This window comes from Lissotriton vulgaris, chromosome 5, assembly GCF_964263255.1.
Source record: "Lissotriton vulgaris chromosome 5, aLisVul1.2, whole genome shotgun sequence".
NCBI classification, from domain to species: Eukaryota; Metazoa; Chordata; class Amphibia; order Caudata; family Salamandridae; genus Lissotriton; species Lissotriton vulgaris.
This window is the reverse complement of record NC_141693.1, coordinates 1,449,611,885-1,449,639,827: the sequence shown is the minus strand read 5'-3', so window position 1 is coordinate 1,449,639,827 and position 27,943 is coordinate 1,449,611,885. Positions and strand designations below refer to the sequence as shown.

At 47.5% G+C, this 27,943-nt stretch overlaps 1 protein-coding gene across 9 annotated transcripts in view; it reads left to right on the top strand.

The window, feature by feature from the left end:
* The window catches only part of LOC147712725 (complement decay-accelerating factor-like), a 795,131-nt gene that overhangs the window by 307,458 nt on the left and 459,730 nt on the right, over positions 1-27,943 (top strand). For all 9 annotated transcript variants that reach the window (XM_086923379.1, XM_086923375.1, XM_086923380.1 and 6 more), the window contains exon 6: positions 14,830-14,903. In XM_086923379.1, coding sequence (XP_086779505.1) covers positions 14,830-14,903 — 74 coding nt within the window. The remainder of the gene's footprint in view (positions 1-14,829; positions 14,904-27,943) is intronic.

Sequence of the window (27,943 nt, the reverse complement as noted above, 5' to 3'; positions counted from 1 at the left end):
CTTCAACCTATACCTCAGACCCCTAATAAGTTTGATAAAGTCATTCGGCATATCAGTCATCAATTATGCCGATGACACTCAACTGATCTTTTCATTTGAGGGCAAAGAGACAGTCTCGAGGGACACCTTTCACCGGTGCATGTCGGCAAAAGCAGAATGGCTACGACTCAACTTGCTTCAATTCAACGGGTCGAAAACCGATGTTCTTCACTGCTCCTTGGATCGGCTTCCTCGTCCGCTGTCAGACGACTTTTGGCCAGCCTCTATCTTGGGCACGGTGACCGATGCCGAGTCGGCTCGCAACTTAGGGGTCTTGTTTGAGCCTAGCCTGCAGCTTGACGCCTCTGTCAACAGGACCACGGCGACTTGTATGGGCTTGCTTCGAGCCTTACCAAAAATCTTGCCGTTACTTCCTCTAGGAGCCAGGGCAGAAGTGGTGCGTAGTACCATCCTCAGAAGGTTAGACTACTGCAACGCACTGCTTCTGGGGGCTCCCAATATCCTGGTTTCAAAGTTACAGAGAATTCAAAATATGGCAGCCAAATTGGCTTTATCTCGCCCACGTTCTGCATCGTCATCGGCAGCACTCTCTGATCTCCACTGGCTACCTGTCCAGGAGCGGATTCTTTTTAAGGCCTCTTGCCTTGTTTTCAGGGCTTTGCATGGACTAGGACCAACGCTACTTGAAAATCTTTTCTCCTGGTACCAAGCCGCTAGACCCCTGAGGTCTTCTTCGGCGTTCCTGGTGATGGTCCCCAAGATTAACAGAGTGAGGATGGGCGGCCGTGCCTTCAGCTTTGTGGCCGCCAAATTGTGGAACACCATACCTCTTTCGCTGAGGAGTAGGCAAGATCTGACTTTCTTCAAGAAGGATCTTAAAACCCACCTCTTTCCAAGAGCAATGTAGTGTATCACATCTGATGGATTGTTATGGTCACAGCGCCAGGATACCCATTGGGTGGCAGTTGCGCTTAACAAGTATACATACATACATACATACATACATACAATGAATAGTACCTTAGATGCATTGTCGACGTAGCCGAGGTGTGGAAAGCTAAAGTTGATGCGTTGCCGTCGAAGCACAGGTTTGAAGGCAATACGTTGATGCTGGCAGCACAAAGTCAGCGACGCATCAAACTGGAGAAGATACGTCTCACAGTCAGCGATGCAGTGTCCGCGGTTCTCGCAGCAGTAGCGATTTGTCAGCATTGCGGGAGATGCGATCAATGCAGCGGTGTTGATGCATGGATTTCGATTCTAGCAGAACTTTATACCCACTTCCAAGGGCCCAGCACTGGTTTGGCACTGCTTGGCAGGGCAAGCCTTGCAGCAAAGCAAAGTCCAAGTGCTGTTGCAGAATGAGTTGGTCTTTGATGTCCCTGAGACTTAGTACAGAAGGCACGCCAGCATGTCTTTAGAGTTACTCTGGGTTCAGGTGAGATGGGTCCTGTCCTTCCCCAGTCAAGGCAGAGGGTAGCAGGCAGCAGGGCAGCACAGCAGAAAAGCAGTTCTTCCAGAGCAGTAGTCCAGCAGAGTGGCAGACCTTGTAGCAGCACAGCAGTCCTTCCTCCTGGAAGAGTTATTCACAGGTCCAGTAATGTACTGAGCTGGTGGTTTTAGAGGTCCTAAACATATACCCAGTTATTCCTTTGAATTGGGGGAGACTTCATTGAGAGGCCTTTCAAGGGCACAGAGTCCCTGCCCATCCTGCCCTTGCTCCAGACAAACTACAAGGGGGCATACAATGCTTTTTATGGGGACAGGACATAACCTGTTCACGTGTGACAGCTCCTCCCTCCTATCCTGCCCAGGATGGCCCTTCAGGATGTGGATGGCCCATCAGTTACACCTAACCAGATCCCTTTGTGTGTGGCTGTCTAGAGGGAATGGGCAAAGTTCAGCTGTCACCCACCCCAGACTCAAAGACAGGCAGAAGGCACCAAATGGCAAAAATGAGAAAATGTGAAAAGGGTGAGAGGAGCACTCGTATTTTTCGCTATAAAGCCTAAACTTGCTTTATGATAACTATAATTGCTTTTAACAAGCATGCTGCCGAGGTGGCACGTTTGTCCTAACCGTGCCTGAACTTGGAGACCTTATCTTAAGTGTGAGGAACACTTAACCTCTGCGCACTGTTGCTATTGCGGTTCACTAATGAGAACACCGCTATATTTTTAACCACATTTATGAACACTTCACACACTTATTGAAAAATTAGAAAATGCCGACATTCTAAAAAGGGTCATTTTCAGAATTACAATTTAAAATCTAACTGCAGCATAGGTTGGGATTTTGAATTGTGATTCTAGAGATATTAAACTTGGGACTCCCATCTCTTCTAGATTTGAAATGACACTTATAAAATGTAATCAGGTAATCCCAATATTTACCTATGGGAGAGATGGGCCTAGCAGTAGTGCAAAACGAATTTGAGTTTTTTCTACCTTGACATGAACATTTTTAAAGTACATGTCCTACACTTTAGATACACTGTACTATCTAGGGCCTAATGTAGTGGTGTCTTTATATGTATTAAAAAGGAAGGTTTTGTGCCTAGCAAGAGAGTTATATTTCCAGGGCGATATCACAGTTTAAAACTGCGCACACAAGCTCTGAAACGGCAGGCCTGAGACATGTTTCTAGGGCTACTTAAGTGGAACTCACAATCACATCTGCAGGCCCACTAGTAGCATTTAATTTACCCGCCCCGGAAACATGTAGTGAGTGTAGGAGAGTAGGGTCTGCTTTTCTATGGTCACCCCACTTTTTGCTTTTAGCTTCACTGGTTTTCGACTTAATGTGGTTGTGGGCCTGCTAATCAGACCCACAGCCCAGCTGCTCTCTCTCTAAAATCACTACAATGTACTTTAAGTGCATTACCAATTGGATACTGGGTCACCTTATGAGCCCCTGCTCAGTGTACTCTAGGTACCCAGGGCATAGGTGCATCCAAGGCCTACCAGGGGCTGCAGCATGTATTATGCCACCCATGGCTGGCCACTCACATTGACACAACTGACTGATCACTCAGCTGGGGCAAGGTCGTGTAATCACCCCTTGCTTAGATATAGTATTCCTATATCTAACCTTATATCTAGACACATATACACCTATAAGTCACTCCTATGGCAGGCCTTAACAATCCTGGAGGCAGAGTGCTTGGTTTTATGTGAGATGGTGCTCTACCATGAGCTGAGCCTGTCTGCAGCTTTCGGAACCATGTCCCTATAGCTGTACTAGGATATTGCCATACCATATACTCTCAAGTGCATTATGAACCTCGCGGTTAAATGCTAACTCTGGTTTGGCTTTATCAAAACATGTTGAGTAAGGTGGCATACGTTTTGAAATACTACCCCCTCGCCAGTTCTGGCGACGGGGGTAGCATTCCACCCTTCTAGAGGGAGAAGACATGTTGTTCCTACTAATCCCGGTTAAAGTTAACCAGAGCCTCAGCATCACAAAATGGATGCTGCTGCCACAGTCGCAATGCTGACCTCCTGCTGCTGGGAGTCCTTCCAGCGAGGGAGGCTTGGACAATAGGTTTCCTGCCTTGGGAGGTGCTAGCACCACCCCAGACAGGCTCGTGTGTATTGGGGCAGGGAGGGTGAAAGAAATGAGACACTGCCTGGGGCACACAAGGTGTCCCATGCATAGTCCAGTTCAAACCGGTGCTTGGGCTTCCCAGCCCCAGCTCTGGCGTGAAACTGGACAAAAGGAAAGGGATGTAACCACCCCCTTCCCTGGTCACACCCATAGGAGGGACCTAGCAGGTAATCCAGCCCCTAGATTTGGTATATAGGTAGGAGCTGAGTCCCAAGACTTTAGATTTATCCTGGCTGAAACTCTGAAACGAAACTCTGGACCTTCGACGATCTACTTTGCAAGAAGACGATTGAAGAATCTCCCTTGTGGTCTAGGAGTGACCACCCTGCACAAGCAGACACCATCCAGCGATCAACGACTTGCTTTGTCGAAGCTCCCGCCGGAGCCCGAGCACAGAGCCTGACAAGAACCGAACTTCCAGACTTCCAACAGCCCGATCCACAGTCCCAGTAGAGCTGAGACCCGTGGAGGCGACGAGAGACGTGGGACCGGCCATCTTGAAAAGTCTGTGACTTGCTTTTTGTGCAGCACCCGAGGCACCCTCGAAGCTGTGCATTGGGGATTGAGAAGCCCCAGCCCCGAGCATCCTTTGCACTGAAGATCAGCCCTGCACCCTCCACGAGTTCTGCGTTGGGCCCTTGTGCATTTTCCTGCTCGACGCGTCTGTCCGGTCACTTGCCCGTTGGCTAGTGGCCATCTTGACGACGAATCTTTGAATTTCCACCGCTGGTCTGGTTGCCCCAGACTGGCCCTTGCTTCCCTGAAAAGAAGCAGCCCATCAGACCTTGCTGGTGTGATTAAGAAGCCAACTTAGTTTCCTGCGTGGGTTGCCTTTGCCAAGGCTTGTTGACTCCAATCCGGAAGCCGACACCGCCGACAGCGAGAGCCTTTGTGGGACAGTCCGTGCCTGACTCCTGGTCGTCGTCGACGCCTCCGGGTCCACGTGGCTGCAGAGACAAGCTTCACGACAGCACCTGATTGCTTCGCGACATCGCCTGGTTTCTTCCTGGTCACTGGTTAGTGACACCAGACTCTGTCCCCTCTGCTTTTAGGTCCTCTTCTTTCTCGATCCGCCCTTGGATCCAACCGGACACTTCTCTCCTGGTCGCCTGCAGCATCTTTCTTCAAGGCTCCATAGGATTCAGCGACGAAACCCGACACACTTTGACACCTATGCACCCGCTTCCTGTGGGTGAGGTAATGCAAGTACTCCGGTGCTCCTGTGGGTATTGACTATCCAACTGCCTAGGTTTCAAGTAACTTTCATCGAGTCCATTCAGAAGTGCCCTAAAAGAGCTAGTTTCCATCTTTTACGTTCCCATTCATTCTCTATGGTAACACGCGTGTGAGCTTAGACACTGCACACGCATCCCGTGGGCCTCCTGCTTCCTAACACCTGGTAGTTCAGCGTAGCCCCAGCGATTCCCTAGGCCCTACGCCTATTCACTTTTCGTGTGGTGGTCCTTATACCACTATTTTAGTATATCGTTTAGCGTGCCCCTAGGGCCCTACTGTAGTTTGTGCAACTTATTGTGTTTTAATTAAATATCTTGTATTGTGCTTGTGCCTCTGACCTCATAAAGAGTTCAGAGGGATTGTTTCGTAATAATAACATATATATTTTATATATATCCTGTGTGGTGTCCTTTCATTTGGTATTAAATGGGTTACATATGGTAAAAACAGCTGGCTTCACATGCCCACTTGAGTTTAGCCTAAGACTGCTTTGTCCATGCTACCCCTAGGATAGCTGGTCTATAAGGTTGACTTTACAACCATCACCATAAGGGTTGTTTGGACTGGTGCAAGGTGCTCACTAGAATAGTGAACATCATATACCAGGCCAACTTCTCACATTGGTGTGCAGCGGTTGGGATTTGAGCTTGCTGTTGTTTTACCAATTGTAATCTTTGCAATATCATTTGAAAGATCATACAGGTACCTATAGGTACATGTAAAACAAGATTAGAATACTTAAGTTCTACTGAACTTAGTGGTTGTAGAGAAAAGGACCTAGCACACCCTGACTACAACTCCTAGAGAGGTTTAGTAGGAAAACACTTAGTGTAGGTAGGTGCATACACCACACCTCACTATAGCAATGTCTGGCACAGGAGAGTCCAGTGGACTTACACCTGTGGAGAGTGACCCTCCCAGGGCACCATCCAAATTTGATATCCACAGTTATAAGGAACTGAGACACTTGTGTACCACAAGAACGCTGAAACAAGGGTCTAACCCTACTCTTCAGCAACTCCTAGAGCTCTTAGATAAGTCTGAAGCTCTAAAAGCCTCTGGTGTAGACCCTACAGGGAATGCAGATGAGGTGCTACCATCTTCAGGTGATGCCACCGAACCCCTATCATAGATTATGAGGAAGATGAGGTTGGGGAAGAATCTGGGGAGGAGGTAGACAGCCAGGTCCAAGTTAGGAGACTTAGCCAGGCTAACCTAAGCCTAAATGGGGCTGTAGATGGGCAAGCCCCATACAGACCTATCAGTAGACTTAACCAGAGGTATAGGAGGGAAAGATCTCTCTCAGGAGATTCTCATCACTCCAATCCTTCAAAGGGTTCTCAGAGGGGAATGACTTCTCCTCAGAGGAGAGAACACCAGGCTAGGATGAGGGAAGTCAATCTCAGAATTGAGAGAGAAGAACTTGCCCTAGCCAAGGAAAGACTTGCTTTTGATAGAGAAAGGAAGTTAGGTGGGCAAGAGCCCACTGGTGGCAGCAATATCCCTAAGGATAAGGACAGGTCCTATGATCATAGAAACCTGAGTAAGATTGTGCCCCCTTACCAAGTAGGGGATGATATCCACAAATGGATAACTGCTTTGGAGAGGGCCTGCAACGTACAGCAGGTACCCCAAAGTCAGTGGGCAGCAATCTTATGGCTCTCCTTTTCAGAAAAAGGTATAGATAAGCTCCTCACAGTTAGTGATGATGATGCTAACAATTACACTGTCCTGAAGAGTGCTCTGATTGATGGGTTTCGCCTAACCACTAAACAGTACAGGTTAATGTTCAGAGATACCCAGAAGAGACAGACTCAGGATTGGACTGATTTTGTTGATTGTGCCACTAAGGCTCTGGAAGGCTGGTTGTTGGGAAGTAAAGTTAAGGACTATACAGGATTGTATAATTTGATCATGATAGAGCAAGTTGTTGCATCAACACCTGATTGACTTAGATCTGACCTCTCCCCAAGAATTGGGAAAGAGGGTAGATAGGTGGGTTAGAACCAGGGTTAAGCAGAAAAACCAGGTCCAAGGTGGTGATCAGAAAAAGGCAGACTAGAAGGGTGGGGAGCAGAAACAAAAAGACCAGAAGTTTTCTACAGGGCCCCAAAAGTCCAATGAGGGGGGGGGGTCCCAAACTTCCAAGAAGAACAAGAAAAATGGCCAAAGAAAACCTTGGTGTAATGTATGTAAATCCACTAGTCACTGGACCAGTGACTGCACCAAGAAAGATTCAGCCCCTACCACTGCTGCCCCTAAGGCAACTGCAACCCATAGTTCAGCTGGCAGTGATAGTTCTCAACCCAAGGCTATAGTAGGGTTAACCCTGGGAACTGAGATGGATTCTGGTATGTCAGAATACCAACTCAGGCTGTTCTTGTCTGTGATGTGGACATGGCTGTGTCCTTTACTGTGAGTCCCAGTAGTCTGGGCAAGTACAGGCAAACACATTTGATAAATGACAAAGTGGCTTAGGCCTACAGGGACACATGTGCTAGTGTCACTATGGTGACACCTAACTTTGTGCACACTGGCCAGATTAAAATGGGTGAAAATTACCTGGTGACCAATGCTAGCAATGTCACTACTACACATAGTGTGGCAGTTGTTAATTTCTCCTGGGGAGTGGTAACTGGCCTCAAAAGAGTTGTGGTAAGTGCAGATCTCCCCGTTGAATGTCTGTTGGGCAATGACCTTGAATCCTCACAATGGTCAGAAGTGGAGTATAGGACTCATGCAGAGATTTTAGGTATAGCATCAGATGTCCTTGCTGTGACCAGGTCACAGGCCAAAAAGTGCCTCACTGAACAGGCCTTGGATCCTGAAACTATGGACCAAGTGCCTCCCAAGAGAAAGAGCATAGGGTAAAGGCAGTGCCTTCCCCCCTGCCTACAAGTGAAGATCAGCCTTCACGGGTAGCTGATTTTGAGACCTCTGAGGGAACTGTCCCAGAAGAACTTGAACCTGACCAGGTTGAGTTTCTTGGGACAGGGGGACCTTCAAGGGCAGACTTGAGGCAGGCACAGTTAGACTGTTCCTCTCTTGAACCCCTCAGACAGCAAGCTGCTTCTGAGGCTGTTGGGAATGCTACAGGTACCCACAAAGTCAAGTGTACTGGGTAGAAGGACTCCTTTATTCTGAGGCTAGAGACCCCAAGCCTGGTGCTTCCAGGAGGTTGGTTATACCTCAGGGCTTTAGGGATTTCCTTCTTACCTTAGCCCATGATATTCCTTTAGCAGGACACTTGGGCCAGAACAAGACTTGGGACCGGCTTGTCCCTCACTTTCACTGGCCCCATATGTCAGAAGAGACTAAGGAGTTTTGTTGCTCCTGTGTAACCTGCCAAGCCAGTGGCAAAGCAGGTGGCACCACAAAGGCCCCCCTGATACCACTACCTGTGGTGGGTGTGGCCTTTGAAAGAGTTGGGGTAGACATTGTTGGACCAATGGATCCCCAAACAGCATCTGGGCACAGATTTATACTGGTGGTAGTGGATCATGAAACCAGGTATACAGAAGCTATTCCCCTGAGGACCACAACAGCTCCTGTTGTGGCCAGAGCCCTCCTGGGATTTTCTATCAAGAGTGGGCTTTCCGAAGGAGGTATTATCCGATAGAGGAGCAAACTTTATATCAGGATACTTGACTGCAATGTGTAAGGAGTGTGGTGTAAATTATAAATTCACTACTCCCTACCATCCACAGTGCAATGGACTTGTTGAAAGGTTCAACAAGACCTTGAAGGGTATGATCAAGGGTTTACCTGAAAAGCTTAGGCGAATATGGTACATCCCTCTACCCTGCCTTCTGTTTGCTTACAGAGAGGTCCCACAGAAGGGGGTTGACTACAGCCCTTTTGAACTTTTGTTTGGATATCCTGTAAAGGGACCCCTATGTCTGGTGAAGGAAGGATGGGAGTTACCTCTTAAAAAGCCTAAACAAGACATAGTGGACTATGTACTTGGTCTCCATTCCAGGATGGCTGAGTATATGAAGAAGGCTTCTAAAAACCTTGAGGCTAGCCAAGAACTTCAAAAAGCTTGGCATGACCAAAAGGCTGTGCTGACTGAGTACCAGCCAGGACAGAAGGTGTGGGTGTTGGAGCCAGTGGCCCCAGTAGCACTCCAGGACAAATGGTCTGGACCCCACACCATTGTTGAGAAAAAGGGAGAGGTTGCCAACTTGGTGGACCCAGGCACCCCCAGGAGCCCCCACAGGGTGGTCCATGTCAACAGACTCAAAGCATATGTTGATAGGGCAGACATGGGCTTGCTCATGGCTACAGATGAGAGGCAGGAGGAAGAGAGTGACACTCTCACAGACCTGTTGACTCCGAACCCTGATGATGGTTCAGTTGATGGTGTGGCCTTAGCTGGCAGCCTCACTGGCCAGCAGCAACAGGACTGCAGACAAGTTCTACAGTCTTTTAGACATATGTTTTCATTAACACCTAGTCAGACTAACTGGTGCACCCATGAGGCGGAAACTGGTGACAGTCTGTCTGTGAAGAGTAAGATCTACAGGCAACCTGACCATGTCAGGGACTGTATAAAGACAGAGGTGCAGAAAATGCTGAAACTGGGAGTAATTGAGCCATCAGAGAGCCCATGGGCCTGCCCAGTAGTCCTTGTACCAAAACCTCTCACCCAAGATGGTAAGAGAGAGATGAGGTTCTGTGTGGACTACAGAGGTCTCAATGCTGTCACTAGGACAGATGCTCACCCAATTCCAAGAGCAAATGAGCTCATTGACAGATTGGTTTCTGCCAAGCTTTTAAGCACATTTGATTTGACAGCTGGCTATTGGCAAATCAGGTTAGCTGAGGAGTCCAAGGCCAAAACTGCTTTCTCAACTTCAGGAGGTCATTACCAATTTGTGGTGATGCCCTTTGGCTTGAAGAATGCACCTGACACTTTCCAAAGGTTGGTGAACCAAGTCCTCACTGGGTTGGATGACTTTTGTGCAGCTTATCTAGATGATATTGCTGTCTTCAGCTTCACCTGGGAGGATCACCTGATCCACCTGAAGAAGGTTTTGGAGGCCCTGCAGAGGGCAGGCCTAACTACAAGGCAACCAAGTGCCTGATAGGGCAGAGTAAGGTTGTGTACCTGGGCCACCTTGTAGGTGGGGGTCAGGTTCAACCACTGGAGAGTAAGATCCAGACCATCAAGGACTGAGCTCCTCCAACCACCCAGACACAGGTCAGAGCTTTCTTGGGCCTGTCTGGGTACTACAGAAAGTTTGTTAAGAATTATGGGTCCATTGTGACATCACTTAACTTGACTTCCAAGAAGATGCCAAAGAAGGTTTAGTGGACAGTAAGCTGTCAAAAGGCATTTGATGACCTGAAGAAGGCCATGTGCTCTGCACCTATCTTAAAGAGTCCTGACTACTCCAACGAGTTTATTGTCCAAACAGATGCTTCTGAGTTGGGGGTGGGAGCTGTGCTTTCACAACTTAATGTAGATGGTCAAAACAAGCCCATTGCTTTTATTAGCAGAAGGCTGACCCCTAGAGAGAAACGTTGGTCAGCCATTGAGAGGGAGGCCTTTGCTGTGGTGTGGGCCCTGAAGAAGTTGAGACCATACTTGTTTGGCACTCACTTCAAGATTCAGACCGACCATAAGCCCCTCTTGTGGCTAAATCAGATGAAGGGTGAAAACCCCAAACTGCTCAGGTGGTCCATTTCCCTACAGGGGATGGACTTTACAGTGGAGAACAGACCAGGGACTGACCATGGCAATGTAGATGGTCTCTCCAGGTACTTCCACTTAGAACATGAAGACACAACTTGTCAAGGTTAGTCTAATGTCCCTGCGTTTGGGGGGGGGGGGGGGTTGTGTAGCAGAATAGGGTCTGCTTTTCTATGGTCACCCCATTTTTTTTTTTTGCTTCACTGGTTTTCGACAACATGTGGCTGTGGGCCTGCAATTCAGACCCACAGCCCAGCTGCTCTCTCTCTAAAATCACTACGATGTACTTTAGGTGCATTACCAATTGGATACTGGGTCACCTTATGAGCCCCTGTACAGTGTACTATAGGTACCCAGGGCATAGGTGCATCCAAGGCCTGCCAGGGGCTGCAGCATGTATTATGCCACTCCTGGCTGGCCACTCACATTGACACAACTATCTGATCACTCAGCTGGGGCAAGGTCGTGTAATCACCCCTTGCTTAGATATAGCATTCCTATATCTAACCTTATATCTAGACACAGATACACCTATAAGTCACTCCTATGGCAGGCCTTAGCAATCTTGGAGGCAGAGTGCTTGGTTTTATGTGAGATGGTGTTCTTGCATGAGCTGAGACTGTCTGCAGCTTTCAGAACCATGTCCCTATAGCTGTTCTAGGATATTGCCATACCATATACTCTTAAGTGCATTATGAACCTTGCGGTTAAATGCTAACTCTGGTTTGGCTTTATCAAAACATGTCGAGTAAGGTGTCATACGTTTTGGAATACTACCCCCTCGCCAGTTCTGGCGACGGGGGTAGCATTCCACCCTTCTAGAGGGAGAAGACATGTTGTTCCTACTAATCCCGGTTAAAGTTAATCAGGCCTCAGCATCACAAAATGGATGCTGCTGCCACAGACACAAGTCTGACCTCCTGCTGCTGGGAGTCCTTCCAGCAAGGGAGGCTTGGACAATAGGTTTCCTGCCTTGGGAGGTGCTAACACCACCCCAGACAAGCTCTTGTGTATTGGGGCAGGGAGGGCTGAAAGAAATGAGACACTGCCCGGGGCACACAAGGTGTCCCATGCATAGTCCAGTTCAAACCGGTGCTGGGGCTTCCCAGCCCCAGCTCTGGCGCAAAACTGGACAACGGGAAAGGGGTGTAACCACCCCCTTCCCTGGTCCCACCCATAGGAGGGACCTAGCAGGTAATCCAGCCCCTAGATTTGGTCTATAGGTAGGAGCTGAGTCCCAAGACTTTAGATTTATCCTGACTGAAACTCTGTAACGAAACTCTGGACCTTCGACGATCTCCTTTGCAAGAAGACGACTGAAGAATCTCCCTTGTGCTCTAGGAATGACCACCCTGCACAAGCAGGTACCATCCAGCGATCAACGGCTTGCTTTGTCGACGCTCCCGCTGGAGCCCGAGCACAAAGCCTGACAAGAACCGGACTTCCAGACTTCCAACAGCCCGATCCACAGTCCCAGCAGAGCTGAGACCCGTGGAGGCGAAGAGAGACGTGGGACCGGCCATCTTGAAAAGTCTGCGGCTTGCTTTTTGTGCAGCACCAGAGGCACCCTCGAAGCTGTGCATTGGGGATTGAGAAGCCCCAGCCCCGAGCATTCTTTGCACTGAAGATCAGCCCTGCACCCTCCACTAGTTCTGCGTGGGGCCCGTCTGCATTTTCCTGCTCGACGCGTCTGTCCGGTCACTTGCCCGTTAGCTAGTGGCCATCTTGACGACGAATCTTTGCATTTCCACCGCTAATCTGGTTGCTCCAGACTGGCCCTTGCTTCCCTCAAAAGAAGCATCCCATCAGACCTTGCTGGTCTGATTAAGAACCCAGCTTCGTTTCCTGTGTGGGTTGCCTTTGCCAAGGCTTGTTGACTCCAATCCGGAAACCGACACCGCCGACAGCGAGAGCCATCGTGGGACAGTCCGTGCCTGACTCCTGGTCGTCGTCGATGCCTCCTGGTCCACATGGCTGCAGAGACCAGCTTTACGACAGCACCTGATTGCTTCGCGACATCGCCTGGTTTCTTCCTGGTTCCTTCCTGGTCACTGGCTAGTGACCCAGACTCTGTCCCCTCTGCTTTCAGGTCCTCTTCATCCTCGATCCACCCTTCCATCCAACCGGACACTTCTCTCCTGGTCGCCTGCAGCATCTTTCTTCAACGCTCCATAGGATTCAGCGACGAAACCCGACACACTTTGACACCTATGCACCCGCTTCCTGTGGGTGAGGTAATGCAAGTACTCCGGTGCTCCTGTGGGTATTGACTATCCAACTGCCTAGGTTTCAAGTAACTTTCATCGAGTCCAGTCAGAAGTGCCCTAAGAGAACTAGTTTCCATCTTTTACGATCCCATTCATTCTCTATGGTAACACGCGTGTGTGTTTAGACACTGCACACGCATCCCGTGGGCCTCCTGCTTCCTAACACCTGGTAGTTCAGCGTAGCCCCAGCGATTCCCTAGGCCCTAGGCCTATTTACTTTTCGTGTGGTGGTCCTTATACCACTATTTTAGTATATGGTTTAGCGTGCCCCTAGGGCCCTACTGTATTTTGTGCACCTTCTTGTGTTTTAATTAAATATCTTGTATTGTGCTTGTACCTCTGACCTCATAAAGAGTTCAGAGGGATTGTCTAGTAATAAATAACATATATTTTATATATATCCTGTGTGGTGTCCTTTCATTTGGTATTAAAGGGGTTACATATGGTAAAAACAGATGGCTTCACATGCCCTCTTGAGTTTAGCCTAAGACTGCTTTGTCCATGCTACCCCTAGAATAGCTGGTCTATAAGGTTGACTTTACAACCATCACCATAAGGATTGTTTGGACTGGTGCAAGGTGCTCACTAGAATAGTGAACATCATATACCAGGCCAACTTCCCACAGTGAGTGCACTTTACTAGAGACTTTTAAGTAAATTAAATCTGCCATTTGTGGATAAGCCAATGTTACTATGTTTAAAGTAGAGAGCACATGCACTTTATTACTGTTTAGTAGTGGCAAACTTCCCAGAGACCTAAAGCCTACAAAAACGAGGTCTGAAAGAAGGGGAGGAGGAAGGCAAAATGTTTGGGGGTGACCCTGGTTAAAGAGCCATATCCAATTCACCCCAAAAAGCAAGAGTTGGCTAAGCTGTCCTAAGAACTTAAGGGCGTACTGTTTTACAGTTTATGTAGATCATGTGTATTTACAGACACACATGCTACGAGTAGAATAGGTTTCTTACCTTGTAAGCATCCGTTCGTAGCATGTAGTACTGGTGATTCACATATGTCCACCCACTTACCTGGAAGCATTTGGTTATGCAGATGTACATTTCTTTTACTTAAACTCTTTGTATATACCTTTTTGCATGGTTATCATACTTTCCCATTCTAATGCTACATTGTAACGCTCACCTCCTGTGTGGAAAACCATCTAACAATGTAGCGGATTCCCCTGTGCATTACCAACTATAGGAGGAGTCACTATACCTTGTGAACTTGAAATACTTGTTTGAAGAAAAACAAGCTGAAAACCTGAGCCCAACTGTAGATGGCAGGAGTATGCAGAACATGTGAATCTGCTGCACTACATGCTAAGAATAGATGTTTACAAAGTAAGTTACATATTCATTCCACACTAATGGAACATGAAAAATTCAGACTGAATTAACCAGACATAAATAGTGTTATATGTACATTGTTAACCACATCTCATCACTTGATCTTCACTATGTTTTCAAAAACATTTGTTCACACTACATTTGATCCCTTTTTTCACTTAGGAACACTGTGCCTAAATTCATCTTTGCTTACATTTTCACTTGCTTTAAATAAAAAGTAAAACTCTTTCAAGAAATCTTGTCTTAATTGTCCCACTGCCTACTTGATGACCTTCATTGAAAAGCGTATAATTGCAGCATAGCGTGACATTCTGTGAAAAGTAAACCAAAAGGGCCACTGTGGTCGTATAAGATATTTTATAAACAGCTAAGAGTAACCTACTGCACTTGTAACGTGAGAGCTTCAGATTAAAATAGGAACACTTATGTTGCTTTGCTACCTTTCCTGGCAATACCTGTAAATTCTTAACTGAGATGTCACTCCACGTACTGTGCTTGTGTGGAAATGTGAATGTGTATATATTATTCTGAATACATTTATACCGTATTTATTGCACTCCCCATTCACAAAGCTGTCACCCTCTCTTAGTTGAATATTTACATAACTACAATAAATAAAATAATATGTTTTATTTTATTGTTTTGATAATTAACAGTATTAATTTTTGGTCTGTTCAGGTTCAATATGCTTGGACGAAAGAAGCGAACGTGCACGGCAACTGGCTGGAACAATGCTATTCCCATATGTGAAGGTTAGTAGGCATAGCAGAAATTGTAGTCGATAGGCATTTGCCTCATTTCCACCCTTCTTCTAAAGATGGCAACCCTGGGTTTTCAAACCTCATACGCTGGAAAAAAGGGGTAAAAAGTTGAAGGCTCCCAAAACATCATCCCTACCATTTTAATAAGAGACCTCCTCCTTCATTCGACTGCAGACCCTTCCTTCCCCGTGTCCTTCTGATCAGGCAGAAAAGACTACAACCAGCTGAATTACCCGTATGAAGTGACTGAATATGTTTGAGCATGAATGGCTTTTGTTATATGTGAGTGCCTGTTGAGCCCCTTGCCTTTACCCCCTGGAGTGAGTGGAACACTGTATATATATTTTTTTATGTATCATTTCTCATGAATTTACCTCTACCCATGAAATGATGAATTGTACTGTTGATTTTATCTATTTTTGTACTCACCTCATTCTGACTATGTTGATAAGATGACTATATGCACTAAACCAAATAAAATAATTTGAAAAGAAAAAAACATTAATTCTCTACATAGAATGATTTGATTGTGGTCTGTTTGCCCCCTTGGTCTCGGATATTCATTGGACATTGCCCCCCCTTAATCAGAACTGGATCCCACGTTGGGACCACCATTTACCAAGTTTGGCAGGGTGATTTTTTCTATTTGCTTTCGTGTTCTCCCCTTCGTTCCTGCCTTCATCACTTATCTGCCCTGGGGAACCCCCTTCTATTGCATACAACCAGCTGAGGCACAAGAAGGCTTACTCATTGGACCGATTTTCAAGTTCCCCCACTCATAAACCACACCAAGACACAAAGGGAGTCCAGAATTCATATTTCTTTTTCCCATGATCCTAAATGTCCTAATTAAGAATATAACTCATGGATTTCAACCAACCATCCATTGTTGGGGGAGCCGGAGATCTGTCTCCCCCACCAATAGTGTGTCCTCTGGTGTGTGCCGGGTCCAGCTGAGCATGGTCTGTTGGGGTGCATCGTAGTTGCATGTGATGGTGGCGGCATAAGGGTCAGGGTCTACCTTCACAGGATTAGCAACAAGTGGCATGCATATCACACACATTCCCCATAGGAGTTTATGTACAGAGGTTGTAAATGGAAGAATAATACATAACGCAACATCCACCTAAGGGAAATGAAGCACGCTCACACAGAGCACCCCAATAAGGAGCAGATCACCCAGCAATATTTTCCTGAGGGTATGGTGCACAATTTACAGAATTTGATCCTCTTTCCCATAAAGTCAAGTAGTTACTGAGAAGTCATATGTATGGTTTTAATTTTATTTAATAGAATACCTTGGAATATTGTTGCCATTTTATATACATCCACCAGTTAGATTTATTTAAAAATGTTATCCATAATGTTGTTATACTTTCAAATAGAAAAAGGCTTTTGGCATAACCTCAGATATGTCCGTGCTACCCTCTTTATTAAATGCTAAGCTTCACATGTGTGGTCTAGAAAGAAAATAACCTGAGCCCCACTCTCTTTAATAAATTATAAATTTTGTGCCAAGAATAGAGGCGCATAATATTACCAAGACAAAAAACATGTTAATAATGCTAATGCCTTCATTGTCCTTGAGGGTCTTGAATGTTGAAACTCAAGCCTAGCCTGCAGCTCTTAGGGTGTTTTCCGCTCACACAGCCTTAACTTGTATTCCCTTTGTGCTTCTGGTTAAGTGGGATCCAAAACCCCAGAGTGCACTCTCACTCACACATTACTCTCCAGACTGACCACTTTTGGCTGTTAGTCAAGACTGGGCAAAAATTGCTTCTGAAGGATTTGTGGACCTTGCGAGCATCTAGATGAACTAATGTCCTGTCAGTTAGGTTTGCGTATAGCAGAGTTAAAAAATAAAGAAGGCACAGTTTTTTTTAGCTCTTTTGTGGTGCTATAAGTGATGTTTAAATAAACCTTGTGTGAAAATGACAAACTTGAAGCAAAGTTTCTGTAATTAAAAGGGGCACCAGAGCATCACCAGTTGCCTAGACAGTGCATTTAAAGAAAGCTCTGTTGCAGGGATTCTGTTTGGAAACAGATATACGTCAGAATGTAGGGATTGATTCTCTATACCACATCAGTACCTATGAGCTCAAATCCGACTAGCTCATAGCGCCTCACTTGCACTCCTAACATTCCAGAGTAACATAGGAATTGGCAACCTAGAACACAAAACTCTAGTCCCTAAGGGAACCGCCGAAACAGATCATCACATTTCGTTCTCTTACTTATGCATGTCTATAATAAACAAAAGAAAGACAAGAGGAAACGTTACAATATTTATTGAAGCTATAGTTGCCTACTATGAAGCAGTTCTGCTGTGATTAAAACACATATACAACTAAGCAAAGTAATTGCCATGTCAAGCAAACTGTATACAATCAAAAGCTCTAGCATGGTGACTGAAATGTCTATATAAGTCTACCCTCCCAACACGAGCACAGAACAATATCCGTGATCTCTGAGATTAGCACCTTAGTGACCTCTCACCCTCTGGGCCGGTCACCCCACGCACCGCGCACACTCTCTGCGAGTGAGCCCAGGCTGCCCCCGATCCCGCCGAGTGCCGCCGCTGCCCGCAGCTGTGCTCCTGCCGTAATTTGCACCGCTCTGTCTCTGTGCTGTTCCCTGTAGTGCTTGTATCGATCTGCCTCTGCGCTGTTTTCACGCTGTAATTTGTCTCGTTTTTGTGACTTTGTGACTGCATTTTAAGTGTGATTGTATTATTTCTGTGCTATAATTTGTTTCGTTCTGTGACTGCATTCTAAGCTAATTTGTATCGTACCTTCCTGTGCTGGTTTTGTTGTTGTGGTTCTTGCCTCCCCTCTGGGGTGCCCAGCCCGGTCGCGTTTCCCGCCCGCTCCCCGCCGCTGCCCCCCTGCGGACCCGCCCCCTTCCCTCTCTCTCCCTTCCCATTCGCCGCCCGCTCCCGCCTCCCAGCTGCTCCTCCCTCGCTCCGCCCCCACTCTCCTCATATGGCAGAGTGGCAGACGCGCAGCGTTGATGCGCAGCGGGCGCGCCGACTGAGCGCCGAAGGCGCGCCAAAGGTAAGCCCGACTGCGCCCGTCCGCGCCTGGACCGCGCCCAGTGCCAGGACCCCTGGCCCCCGCAGACACCCGCCCACCCGCCAGACCTACGACGCCACCGAACTCAACGCACTCCACGCCGGCCGGATCCCTGGATGCTACCGAGCCACCCCGAGACGCACCCACGGACCCTTCAGCTGCCACTCCTGCAAGTTCACCTGCATCCGGACCTGCACTGCACCCGCACCCACCAAGACGAGCACCAGCAGCAGCCACCTGAAGTGCATCCTACTCAACACCCGCTCCGTCCACAGACACGCCGTCGAGCTCTGGAACCTGCTCAATACCACAGCCCCAGACGTAGCCTTCCTCACGGAAACCTGGATGAACACCTCCTCAGCGCCCGACATCGCCATCGCCATCCCGGACGGCTACAAGATCATCCGGAGGGACCGCGTCAACCAGATAGGAGGAGGCATCGCCATCATCCACAGGAACACCATCCGCATCACGACCAACACCGACGACACCCTCGCACCCGCCGAACACCTTCACTTCCAGATACACACCGACCCCAAGACCACACTCAGAGGCACCCTCATCTACAGACCCCCGGGACCACGCACACAATTCAGCGAAGACATCGCCGACTTCATCAGCCCGCACGCCCTCCTCTCCGCTGACTACATCCTCCTCGGGGACCTCAACTTCCACCTGGAGAACAACAACGACCGCAACACCACCACCCTGCCGGACAACCTCGCCAACCTCGGACTCAAGCAGCTGGTGACCACCCCCACCCACTACGCCGGCCACACGCTTGACCCCGTCTTCTCCTCCAGCAAGGACATCTCCTTCAGCCACGCCACCGGACTCCACTGGACGGACCACAGCTGCGTCCACTTCAGCTTCAAAAAGAACACGATCCACCACCACCAGCAACAGGTTGCACGCAGAAGCTGGAACAAGATCACAGCCGACCAGCTCGCAACTTCCCTCAGCAAAAACCCTCCCACCAGCGCAACGAACCCCAGCCAGGCGGCCACCAACCTCACGAAGTGGATCAGCAACTGCGCTGACGACCTCGCCCCCCTGAGGACCCCGCCTAGCAGACCCAGCAGCAAGAAAGCCCCATGGTTCATGGACGAACTCAAGAGCTCCAAGAAGAACTGCCGAGCCCTCGAGAAAGCCTGGCGCAGAGACCCAACACCGGACAACATGACGGCCCTCAAGCTCGTCACCCGAAAACACCACCAACTGATCCACGCCACCAAGAAAACCGCATTCGAGGAACGACTGGACAACAACGCACACAACAGCAAGGAACTCTTCAACATCGTCAAAGAGCTCTCCAACCCCAAACGCCGGAAACAACGACCCCTTCACAAGACCTCTGCAACTCCCTCGCCTCCTACTTCCACAACAAGATCGCGGACATACACAACAGCTTCAGCACGCAACTGACGCACGCCACGACCGAACCACCGCCCCCCAACACCACCCTCCGCACCTGGACCCCGACCAGCACCGAAGACACCGTCCGCACGATGAACTCCATCCACTCCGGATCTCCGACCGACCCCTGCCCTCACCACATCTTCAACAAGGCCGACGCTGTCATTGCACCCTACCTGCGGGACATCATCAACACATCCTTCGACACTGCTACCTTCCCGGAGAGCTGGAAGCACGCCGAACTCAGCGCTCTACTAAAGAAGCTATCAGCCGACCCCACCGACCTCCAGAACTACCGCCCCATCTCGCTGCTCCCGTTTCCTGCAAAAGTCATCGAGAAGGCCGTCAACAAGCAGCTGGCCGCCTTCCTCGAGACGAACGGATCCCTCGACCTCTCGCAGTCTCGCTTCCAGGCCAACCACAGCACCGAGACCGCCCTGATCGCAGCCACCGATGACATCCGAGCCCTGCTCGACAACGGAGAAACAGCGGCCCTCATCCTCCTAGACCTCTCCACGGCTTTCGACACTGTCTGCCACCGTACCCTAGTGCAGCGCCTCAGCAACGTCGGAATTCATGCTATGAATGAAAATGTTACTTACCCTGTGAATATTTGTAGTGTGTAGTGCTGTAGATTCACATGTGCTTGTCCCCCTTGTCTGAAGTGTGTGGCTCCGATTACAGATGTAGTCCTATTTTTCCCATTTAACTTAATTTTCCAATGCACATGTTCAGTATATTTTCTTTACTCACCACTCCATACTACTCTCACCAACTGTGCAAAACACAGTCTAACATTGAGTTGGTGCTCATGGTCATTGCTAACTAAGGGAGGAGTCAAAGGGCATCTTGTGACTGAAAGACTCCTTAAAAACAAAACTTGCAAACGTTTGAGCCTAACACTAGATGGCAGGGGTATACAGAGCATGTGAATCTACAGCACTACCACAATGAACAGATGATTAAAGTGTAAATAACATTTTCTTTATATAGTGCTTACTTATCCTGATAAGGCTTTGGCAGCAGTCTGCTTCGGAACCCAAGATTAGTGATTATTGGCTACTGTTGATTTTTTGTGATCAGTCTTGTGCTCTTAACGGAACTATTCCATGCATTTACTCAAGTTTCGTTGTGATATATGAAATTAACAGTAATTAAGCGTGGAATGTATCTGTGTCCATGAAGTTGGTTATATGAGCTAGAGTAGATTAGATATTGTTAGGTTGCAGGAGTGAAACTTTCAAAGTAGTAGAGGTTGTAATCTTTGAAATTAGATGTGGGCAATTTGAAGAAATACAACAACAGAGATGAAGACAAACATACATGTTGCTTAATTAGGCTGTGCTCAGAGAGGTGGCGTGCAGAGGATGGAAAGTAGGAAGAGTCATTTGGAATAAAAAAAGGACAGGTGACATTAAGAGGTTTCTGATTGAGTCTTCTACCCACAGATTTCTCACCATTTGAATACTGTGCAGGTTTCAGACTTAATCTGGAAAGTTGTAAGCACTACCCTTAAATGACACACAGGGCCCTACATAGGCACCCCCATGTGCGCTAACATCAGTTCCTATTTTTTCTGTGCCAACCAATGCAGAACCCGAGCTATCCCTCGTCCCTTTGCGAAACCTGTCTGAAAACAAATTCTACGTTTTTTATTTTATGGTATTTATAAAGAGCATCATCATCATCCCCTGGGAGATATCCTGGCAATTAACCTCAAATATTTGAACTCAATACAGTACAGAGGCCATTAAAGTGGAAACAGCCAAGTTTTCAATTTTGTCCGAAATGTTAACAGATCCGAAGTCAGATGAAGATTGAGAGGCAGGGTATTCCATTAAGAAGCTGTCAAAAAGTTAAAGGAGCGGCTACCCATTCTGGATTTCTTGATTCGTCTGCTGGGTAACCAAACCTGTTTAGAAGAGCAGAAAGTGTTTGCTGGCTTATATAGGGCAACTCATGTCCCACAAAATTGCGGGATGTACTTGGGATTACGGCACCTCCCATGACTGAGAGGAATGTCGCAAAGAAATGTCTGTGACTTTACTAACATATGGATTTCCTGTGGTGCCTTGGGTCGGACCACAACTCCAAGGCCTGTAGTGATTTTACCTGGAAGAACTCCAAGGCCATTCGAGAGCGGAATGTGAATCTCTTTGTGGTAAAACACCGCAAGACCCCACCCCAAGATCGGGTCGAGGTCCAAAGGTAGGTGAAAGTCTCCCTTCTGAAGTTGATCACATTACTGATCGTCTTTGTGATCTAAATCCTCAGGCAAATCGAAGAAGCATAAGAAGCCCACTTGTAACTCAGCCCTGCCCTGCCACTCTCTCTCTCCTGGGTTTCATCCTAACACCAGGCCGCACTTCTGAAGTTGCTTTACTACGAAGTAGATTCCAACCCTTGATTTGCGGCATTTGGATTTTCTGGGGCCGCCGGCGATGCAGCACCAAATTGAAGACTTCTGTGAAGCATTGCTGCTGCTTCTTTTGGGCCCATTAACGGCACCCTCTGACATGCCCGAGCCCCAAGCAGCAGCAAGATCTCCTAACTGGCTTCCTCTGGTGGGTCCACCCATGGTGCCAGCTGGGCCATCTGGCTTTACTCAGGGCTCCTGACCGACTTTGGTACTTGTTTCCTACCCTGCGGTATAACCAACGCAGGAATGCGATCCATTGATGCAGGCGCCTTCGAGACTGCTCTGCGATGACCAAATCGTAGTGTTGTCCGATGCTGAGGCGCCGCCATTCTGACCTCAACCATTGCCGCTGGCTTTTTTATCTGAGCCTCAACCATTTAGCCACCTGTCTGATTGTGAAACAGTGCCTCTACATTCAAGAAGGGCTCAGGTCTCCCAAGAATTATTCAGCACAGACACTGATAATGGGGGATATGATGCTGGTAATAAGATTGCCTAGCCATACCAAGACGACAACTGGTACAAAGACCTCCAGGATGACAGTGGTCTGGATACCACCCCAGATGCTGGACTAGTTCCATCTCCCACTCCATGCCCAACCCCACCCACTGGGACCTTCCACTGAAAACACCACCTTCTTTGCCATGGTTGTGCGAAGAGTGGCAGAGGTCCTTGACCTTCAACTTCCTACTTAGGTAGTCTAACTAAGTTCTGAGACTTTTCTCCCGTTTAATGAGACTCTAACAGGCACGCTTTTGTAGTGCTGGGCTAAAACCCTGCTTAGGCCCACTGGTTAATCGCCAGGGGCTACCACCTTGCTCCAGGTGAACCAGATATTCTGACTTATCACCCTATGTCCGAGTGCCTTGTGCCCCAGGCTTCAGGCAGAAAGGTAAATCCGAACACTTTTCCTTCTACTTACCCTGACAATGAATCGAAGAGTACATAAACCTTGGGTATAAAACATATTCCCCTCAACAACCATGGCCTTTCACTCTGTGAGTTCCAGCTGCCTCCTGTGCTGCTACTCACATTCCTTGTAGGACTCAGTAGCATAGGTATTGCCCATGGTCCCAGAGGAAGCCGTACTATCCTTTCTTATGCCATGCATGAGAGTTGTGATGCAGCCAAATTCACCATTCGTTGTGGGCTCAACACCACTGATTCTGGGTAGAGCTGTCAAAACTATTGTGGGCCTATGTATGAATGCATAAACATGGTACACCAGCTTTTCAGGAGACGTCCAAGCTAGCCTCATGTACAAGCCATTTAAAGGTTCCTGACTTTTTGCACAGAAAGCAGACTCAGCCTTTGAGTGCTGCAAAACGATTTCAGGGCCTCAGTGTGCTCTCTGGGCCTCTCTGCTCCATCAACATTTTCATCCCCACTAGGAGTTTCCAGTATTGCCAGCAGCCTCAGCCAGCACACCAATTGCTCCAACCCATTTGTGGTCACTGCCGTGGTGTCCACAGGAGAGGGCAACTGGGCCAGTACCCAGCCCAGTCTTCTGCCCCTTCAGCTGCCACAATCTCCACACTTCTTTAGCGTGTCCTTGCAAGCACACAGCCACCCTGTCAGAGACAGGATCCAACATTCTTCTGCCAGAGTGGCAAGTGATAACTTTGGATAAATATATTATCATTTCTCGAAACACCGCTGGATCTTCTATCATTTTCAGAATGGCTGTCGAAGGGCAATCTGTTTCTCTAACAGCAGGAACTTCAGGCTCCCTCCAGGCTGGTAGTTAAAATTCAAATCCAAGCAGGGCTTTATTTAGTTGAGTTTATCAGCCTCTTTTCCTACTAAAGTCTATTTTACTAGCAATCTTAAAAGCTGACCATAATAAGAGAGTAGTTTTTCTGAGATGCTGGATTTTTGTATGTCTGGGGGGCACTTATAATCTCTTTAACCTTTTTAAGTGTGGGGTTGGGCTTTGCAGGTTTTTTAAAGTCTCCTGCCCTCTTCTCCGCATCCTGTGGTATACCTAGAGGGTCCTCAAAGACTGTCACCTGCTATCCCCAAGATTTCAAATAGTGTGTGTGGGGCTGCGTAGGCTGCTTATAATGATGTCGGGCCATGTTTACATTTAGTACTTTCCTTTTGTTCTGGGCAGCCAAGTTGTGGCTAAAATCACTTACACTCTGCTCCTGGTGCTGAAGCTGTTTCCTTGTACCTGCTTCCAGGGCTGCAGTCTGCCCACGTTCGCTGCTAAAATTATCCTTTTCTGACATTTCCAGCCAGGGACCTCCCCCCAGCAAAGAGATTTAAACTACCTACTTGCAATGGTCCACACTCTGCATTACAGCCATTGGGCTTGTTCCAATGCTGCTCACCTTCCCCTGGTACGGGATTCATGCTGCAGCCCTCTGCTCCTTGCATACAGCCGCTGTAGCCCTCACCCAGCAGCCATCCAATTGATTGTCTTGCTCGTGTAAACTCATGTTGTAAGTACTTGAAGAATTAATACAGGGAGAGAGAGCAGGCTCCCAGAATTGTGGGTAAATGAACTACTACACTAACAACATTCCATTTCTAAGCCATGACAGAGGTCCAGTAAGGTGAAGAAAAAGCCGCACATGCGATGGCTTCTTAACCAGTTGCCGTTATGTTCTCACCATTCAACCAGGGTTAGTTTGCATTCCAGTTCTGTCGGCCCACAGGCATTACCTGTAGTTCCCAGTAGGGCATGAGCATTTTCTTGAAAATTTGGGCAGTGGCTGCAGCACATCTCTGGATGTCAGGGGCTCTAGTCTTCTCCTACCTCAACTACTGCCTGTGGAAGGCATGCTTTCCTCAGGCAGTCATCACCCTCCTCCATACTATGATGAACCCCTAATATCTTTAGGTTTTACTTTCAATGGGCCAAAGTCATATCTGACTCCTTCGCATATGCTCCCTTCTTCATTGGAGCTGCAGTTCCATGCCTATCTCTGTGGACAGAGGCCAGGAAATTGGGGCTACGGTCCCAAAGTTTCAGTCTCTGTCCTGAATCTCAGTGAGGAAGACTCTGGGCGCCTTTATCCTTCTGGTCAAGCAACCCAGGTGGCTTATGATGGCTGTAAACTGGGATTTGAAGTCCCAGTGGACACAGCACCAGGGGGATCTTTCCGATTTGGTCATGGTTTCTGAAAAGACTGCAAAAAATCTGCAGTGGTGGCTGCAGAAACATGATTAGGTCAGCGGCAGACCCCCTCTCCTTACCCCACCCAGGGCGCACAGTGCTTACCGATGTATCGCTTCTGGGTTGGGGAGGTCATTGGGGAGACGGTAGATCAGAGGCATCTGGTCTCTGGCGAAGCCTGGCTCCTACCATCCTTCTGGATCTGAGAGCCAATCTTTTTGCATTGAAAGACTTCCTGCCCTCCATCAAATTGAAGCATGGTGCATGTGCTTAAGAACAGTACCACCACCATGTGGTTTTGGAACAATCAGGGTGGAGTGGGGCCACATACCGTGGGCCAAGAGGCTTTACATCTCTGGATGTGTCTAGACCACCAAGGAATGGTTCTGGTGACATATCACCGGACTGGTTCCCTGAAGGCCAGAGTGGGTGAACTAAGCTGGTGACGCTTTGCGGTTCATGAAGGGCAGTTACATACAAAAGTGGTGTAGTTTCCTTTATGAGAAATCGAATAGCCCTGGCTCAATCTTTTTGCCCCTGCTGAAAAAGTACAATGTCTTCTCTTTTGCACGATGACGTTTCCAAGTTGCCTCTCGCTCAGAGACATGCTTTGCGTATAGTTCAACTCAGAACTCCTGCATGCCTTTCTGTTGATAACTCTCATGCCTCAAATTCTGGAGAAGATTATAACCAACTGAGCCCAAGCCATCCTAGTGGCCCTGAATTGAGCACAGTGTGTGCTTTCCAGAACTCCTGTGCATGAGCATCTGTTCTCTGATCAGGCTGCCCCTTTGGGAGGATCTCCTGTCGCAGCAGCAGGGCATGGCCCTGCATCAGGTCATACTTATTTATGAGTGAGCTTTCCAATATAAAATAAGAGCAAAAGATTTAAAGGCTTTGTGGCTGGAAAATATGAGATATTAAACTAAATGTATAATGCTAAAGGCTAACCTGATGTTAAAGTTGAAATGCTAATGATAATAATGTATTAAGTGATGCACAAACTTAGTCCAAGTATATTAAAGAGTCTAACTATATATTAAGTATATTAAAAAAATATCATTGCATTAGTCCCATCAAACAGGGCTCTATCAGACTGTTTTGTAAAAACAGCATTAGTTGTGTACCAAGCTAAATTGCTCCTAAGTGTCACCTATCAAACACAGTTATAGGCAATTAAGGCATATAATACGCTGGTTGGGCAGTGGCAGCTGAGCTCTTTTGCTCTTCTTCCTTGATATCATCTTGGCAGCCAGGCCTCCCTCAAACAAATCTCCATACAGCTGCCTTTGGGACAGATTTTTAGCTTGGCAGATCGCAGCATACTGCAGATCGCATTGCTGAGCGGGACGTGATACCGACTGATCCGGTACTCCCAGCAACTTGCAAGCGATCGTAAATTCCGACTCTTCCTGGACGGTCCTGATTCCGGTGACCGTATTCTTTATCAACCCAAAGCCATGGAATTAACATGGTTTTAGAGCCTTACAACTATTAGGCACTTATCAAATGTCCTGATGATGATCCCTTTGAATTAAAAGTGGGATCGAAACGCCGTCGACCAATTCATGTGCCTTATACAGTGTGTATATTATGTACTATGTTGACGTAATTGCGCATCTTACAATATTTGTTCATATTATGATTTAAAGAACAATTTAAGCTTTTTACCTAAAAGCCCTTTCCTGTTCACTTTGAGTGTACTAAAGTGTCTGTGTTTAAATGAGGTACAGGCTTGTGCCCCACAACGTGAGATTGTCGAAGGATATTCTCCCTGTATTTGTTGCTATAAGTAAATACATTCTGACCACTGTCCGGCTGGACAAGTCACTTAAATACAGAATCCATTGTGTCGGTATTTCATTTGTATGCTTTATCCTATGTTGCATGGGACCACTGTTGTTTCTAAAAAAATAAAGACTTTGGATATGTGGAACAAGACTTGAGTCCCGGCATTGGCTCAAAATCCTTTACATGTTGGGTAATTCACTTAATCCTATGTGCTTATAAGAAGATTACTTTGACATTGTGTAATGTAATCTGCTGCTCTTGTAAAGAGCTCCAATACCTTTGGGCCGTGTTTGCCCTGTATAAAACTGCTGTGCATATTGCACCTTGTTTAAAAACAAAAATGGATATTAGGCCTTCCCCCATGCTCTGCTGCGGAAGGGGTTTTTAAAATTTGCGAACATCTGATATCAATGCCAAGATATTTCAGAAGCCCTAATGATTTTGGTGAACAAATAAAACAGGCCACCATCATACTCTAAAAAAGTGTTCACCATCTACCTCTTCAATGGGCAGATCAGTATCTTAGCCATAGTCCAATATCAAAGGGCCTGGTCAAGGTTGTGGCTTTTACAATCACTTTTTGGTATTATGTTAAAAGATTGCCTCAGTCTTATGTCCATTAAAGCTAGGTGGGTCATGAAAGGTTGTTGTTCTAAAAGTTGGATCGAGGTTCTAAAACATTGCGGAAGCACAGATTTATAGTATATGTTACCCCCTTCTCCATTTATCATGTCCCAATGGATTTGTACTTGGTTCTTACACTCCTCATATGAGCTCCCTTTGCACCTCTCCACAGCTCTCCTCTTTGGTTGCTCACCCTCAAAACAAGCATTTCTCTTAGCCTTAACAACTGCACCACAGGTGAACGAGCTACAAGCCCTCTCCGTCACCCCTCTCAGGAGGGGGAGAGACTCCACTGATTTGATTAGAAAGGTGCTCTCAGTTTTCATTTTGATCATACCAGAGAACACTGAGCAGACGTTTGACTCTTTATTGGATTCACTGGAGCAGAGAAAGGCATTGCTGTGCAGAAGAGGATCATCTCTTACTGGTTCATGCTCTACAAGAGGATCTGCTACACATTGGCCAAAAAGCAGCCCCTAGAGGGTTTATAGCTCCCTCCACCAGGACCAAGGCTGCTACCACTGCGTTGGCATGAGGGGGGCCTGTCATGGACATTTGCCAGGCAGCAGCGTGGGTCTCTCACCATAGG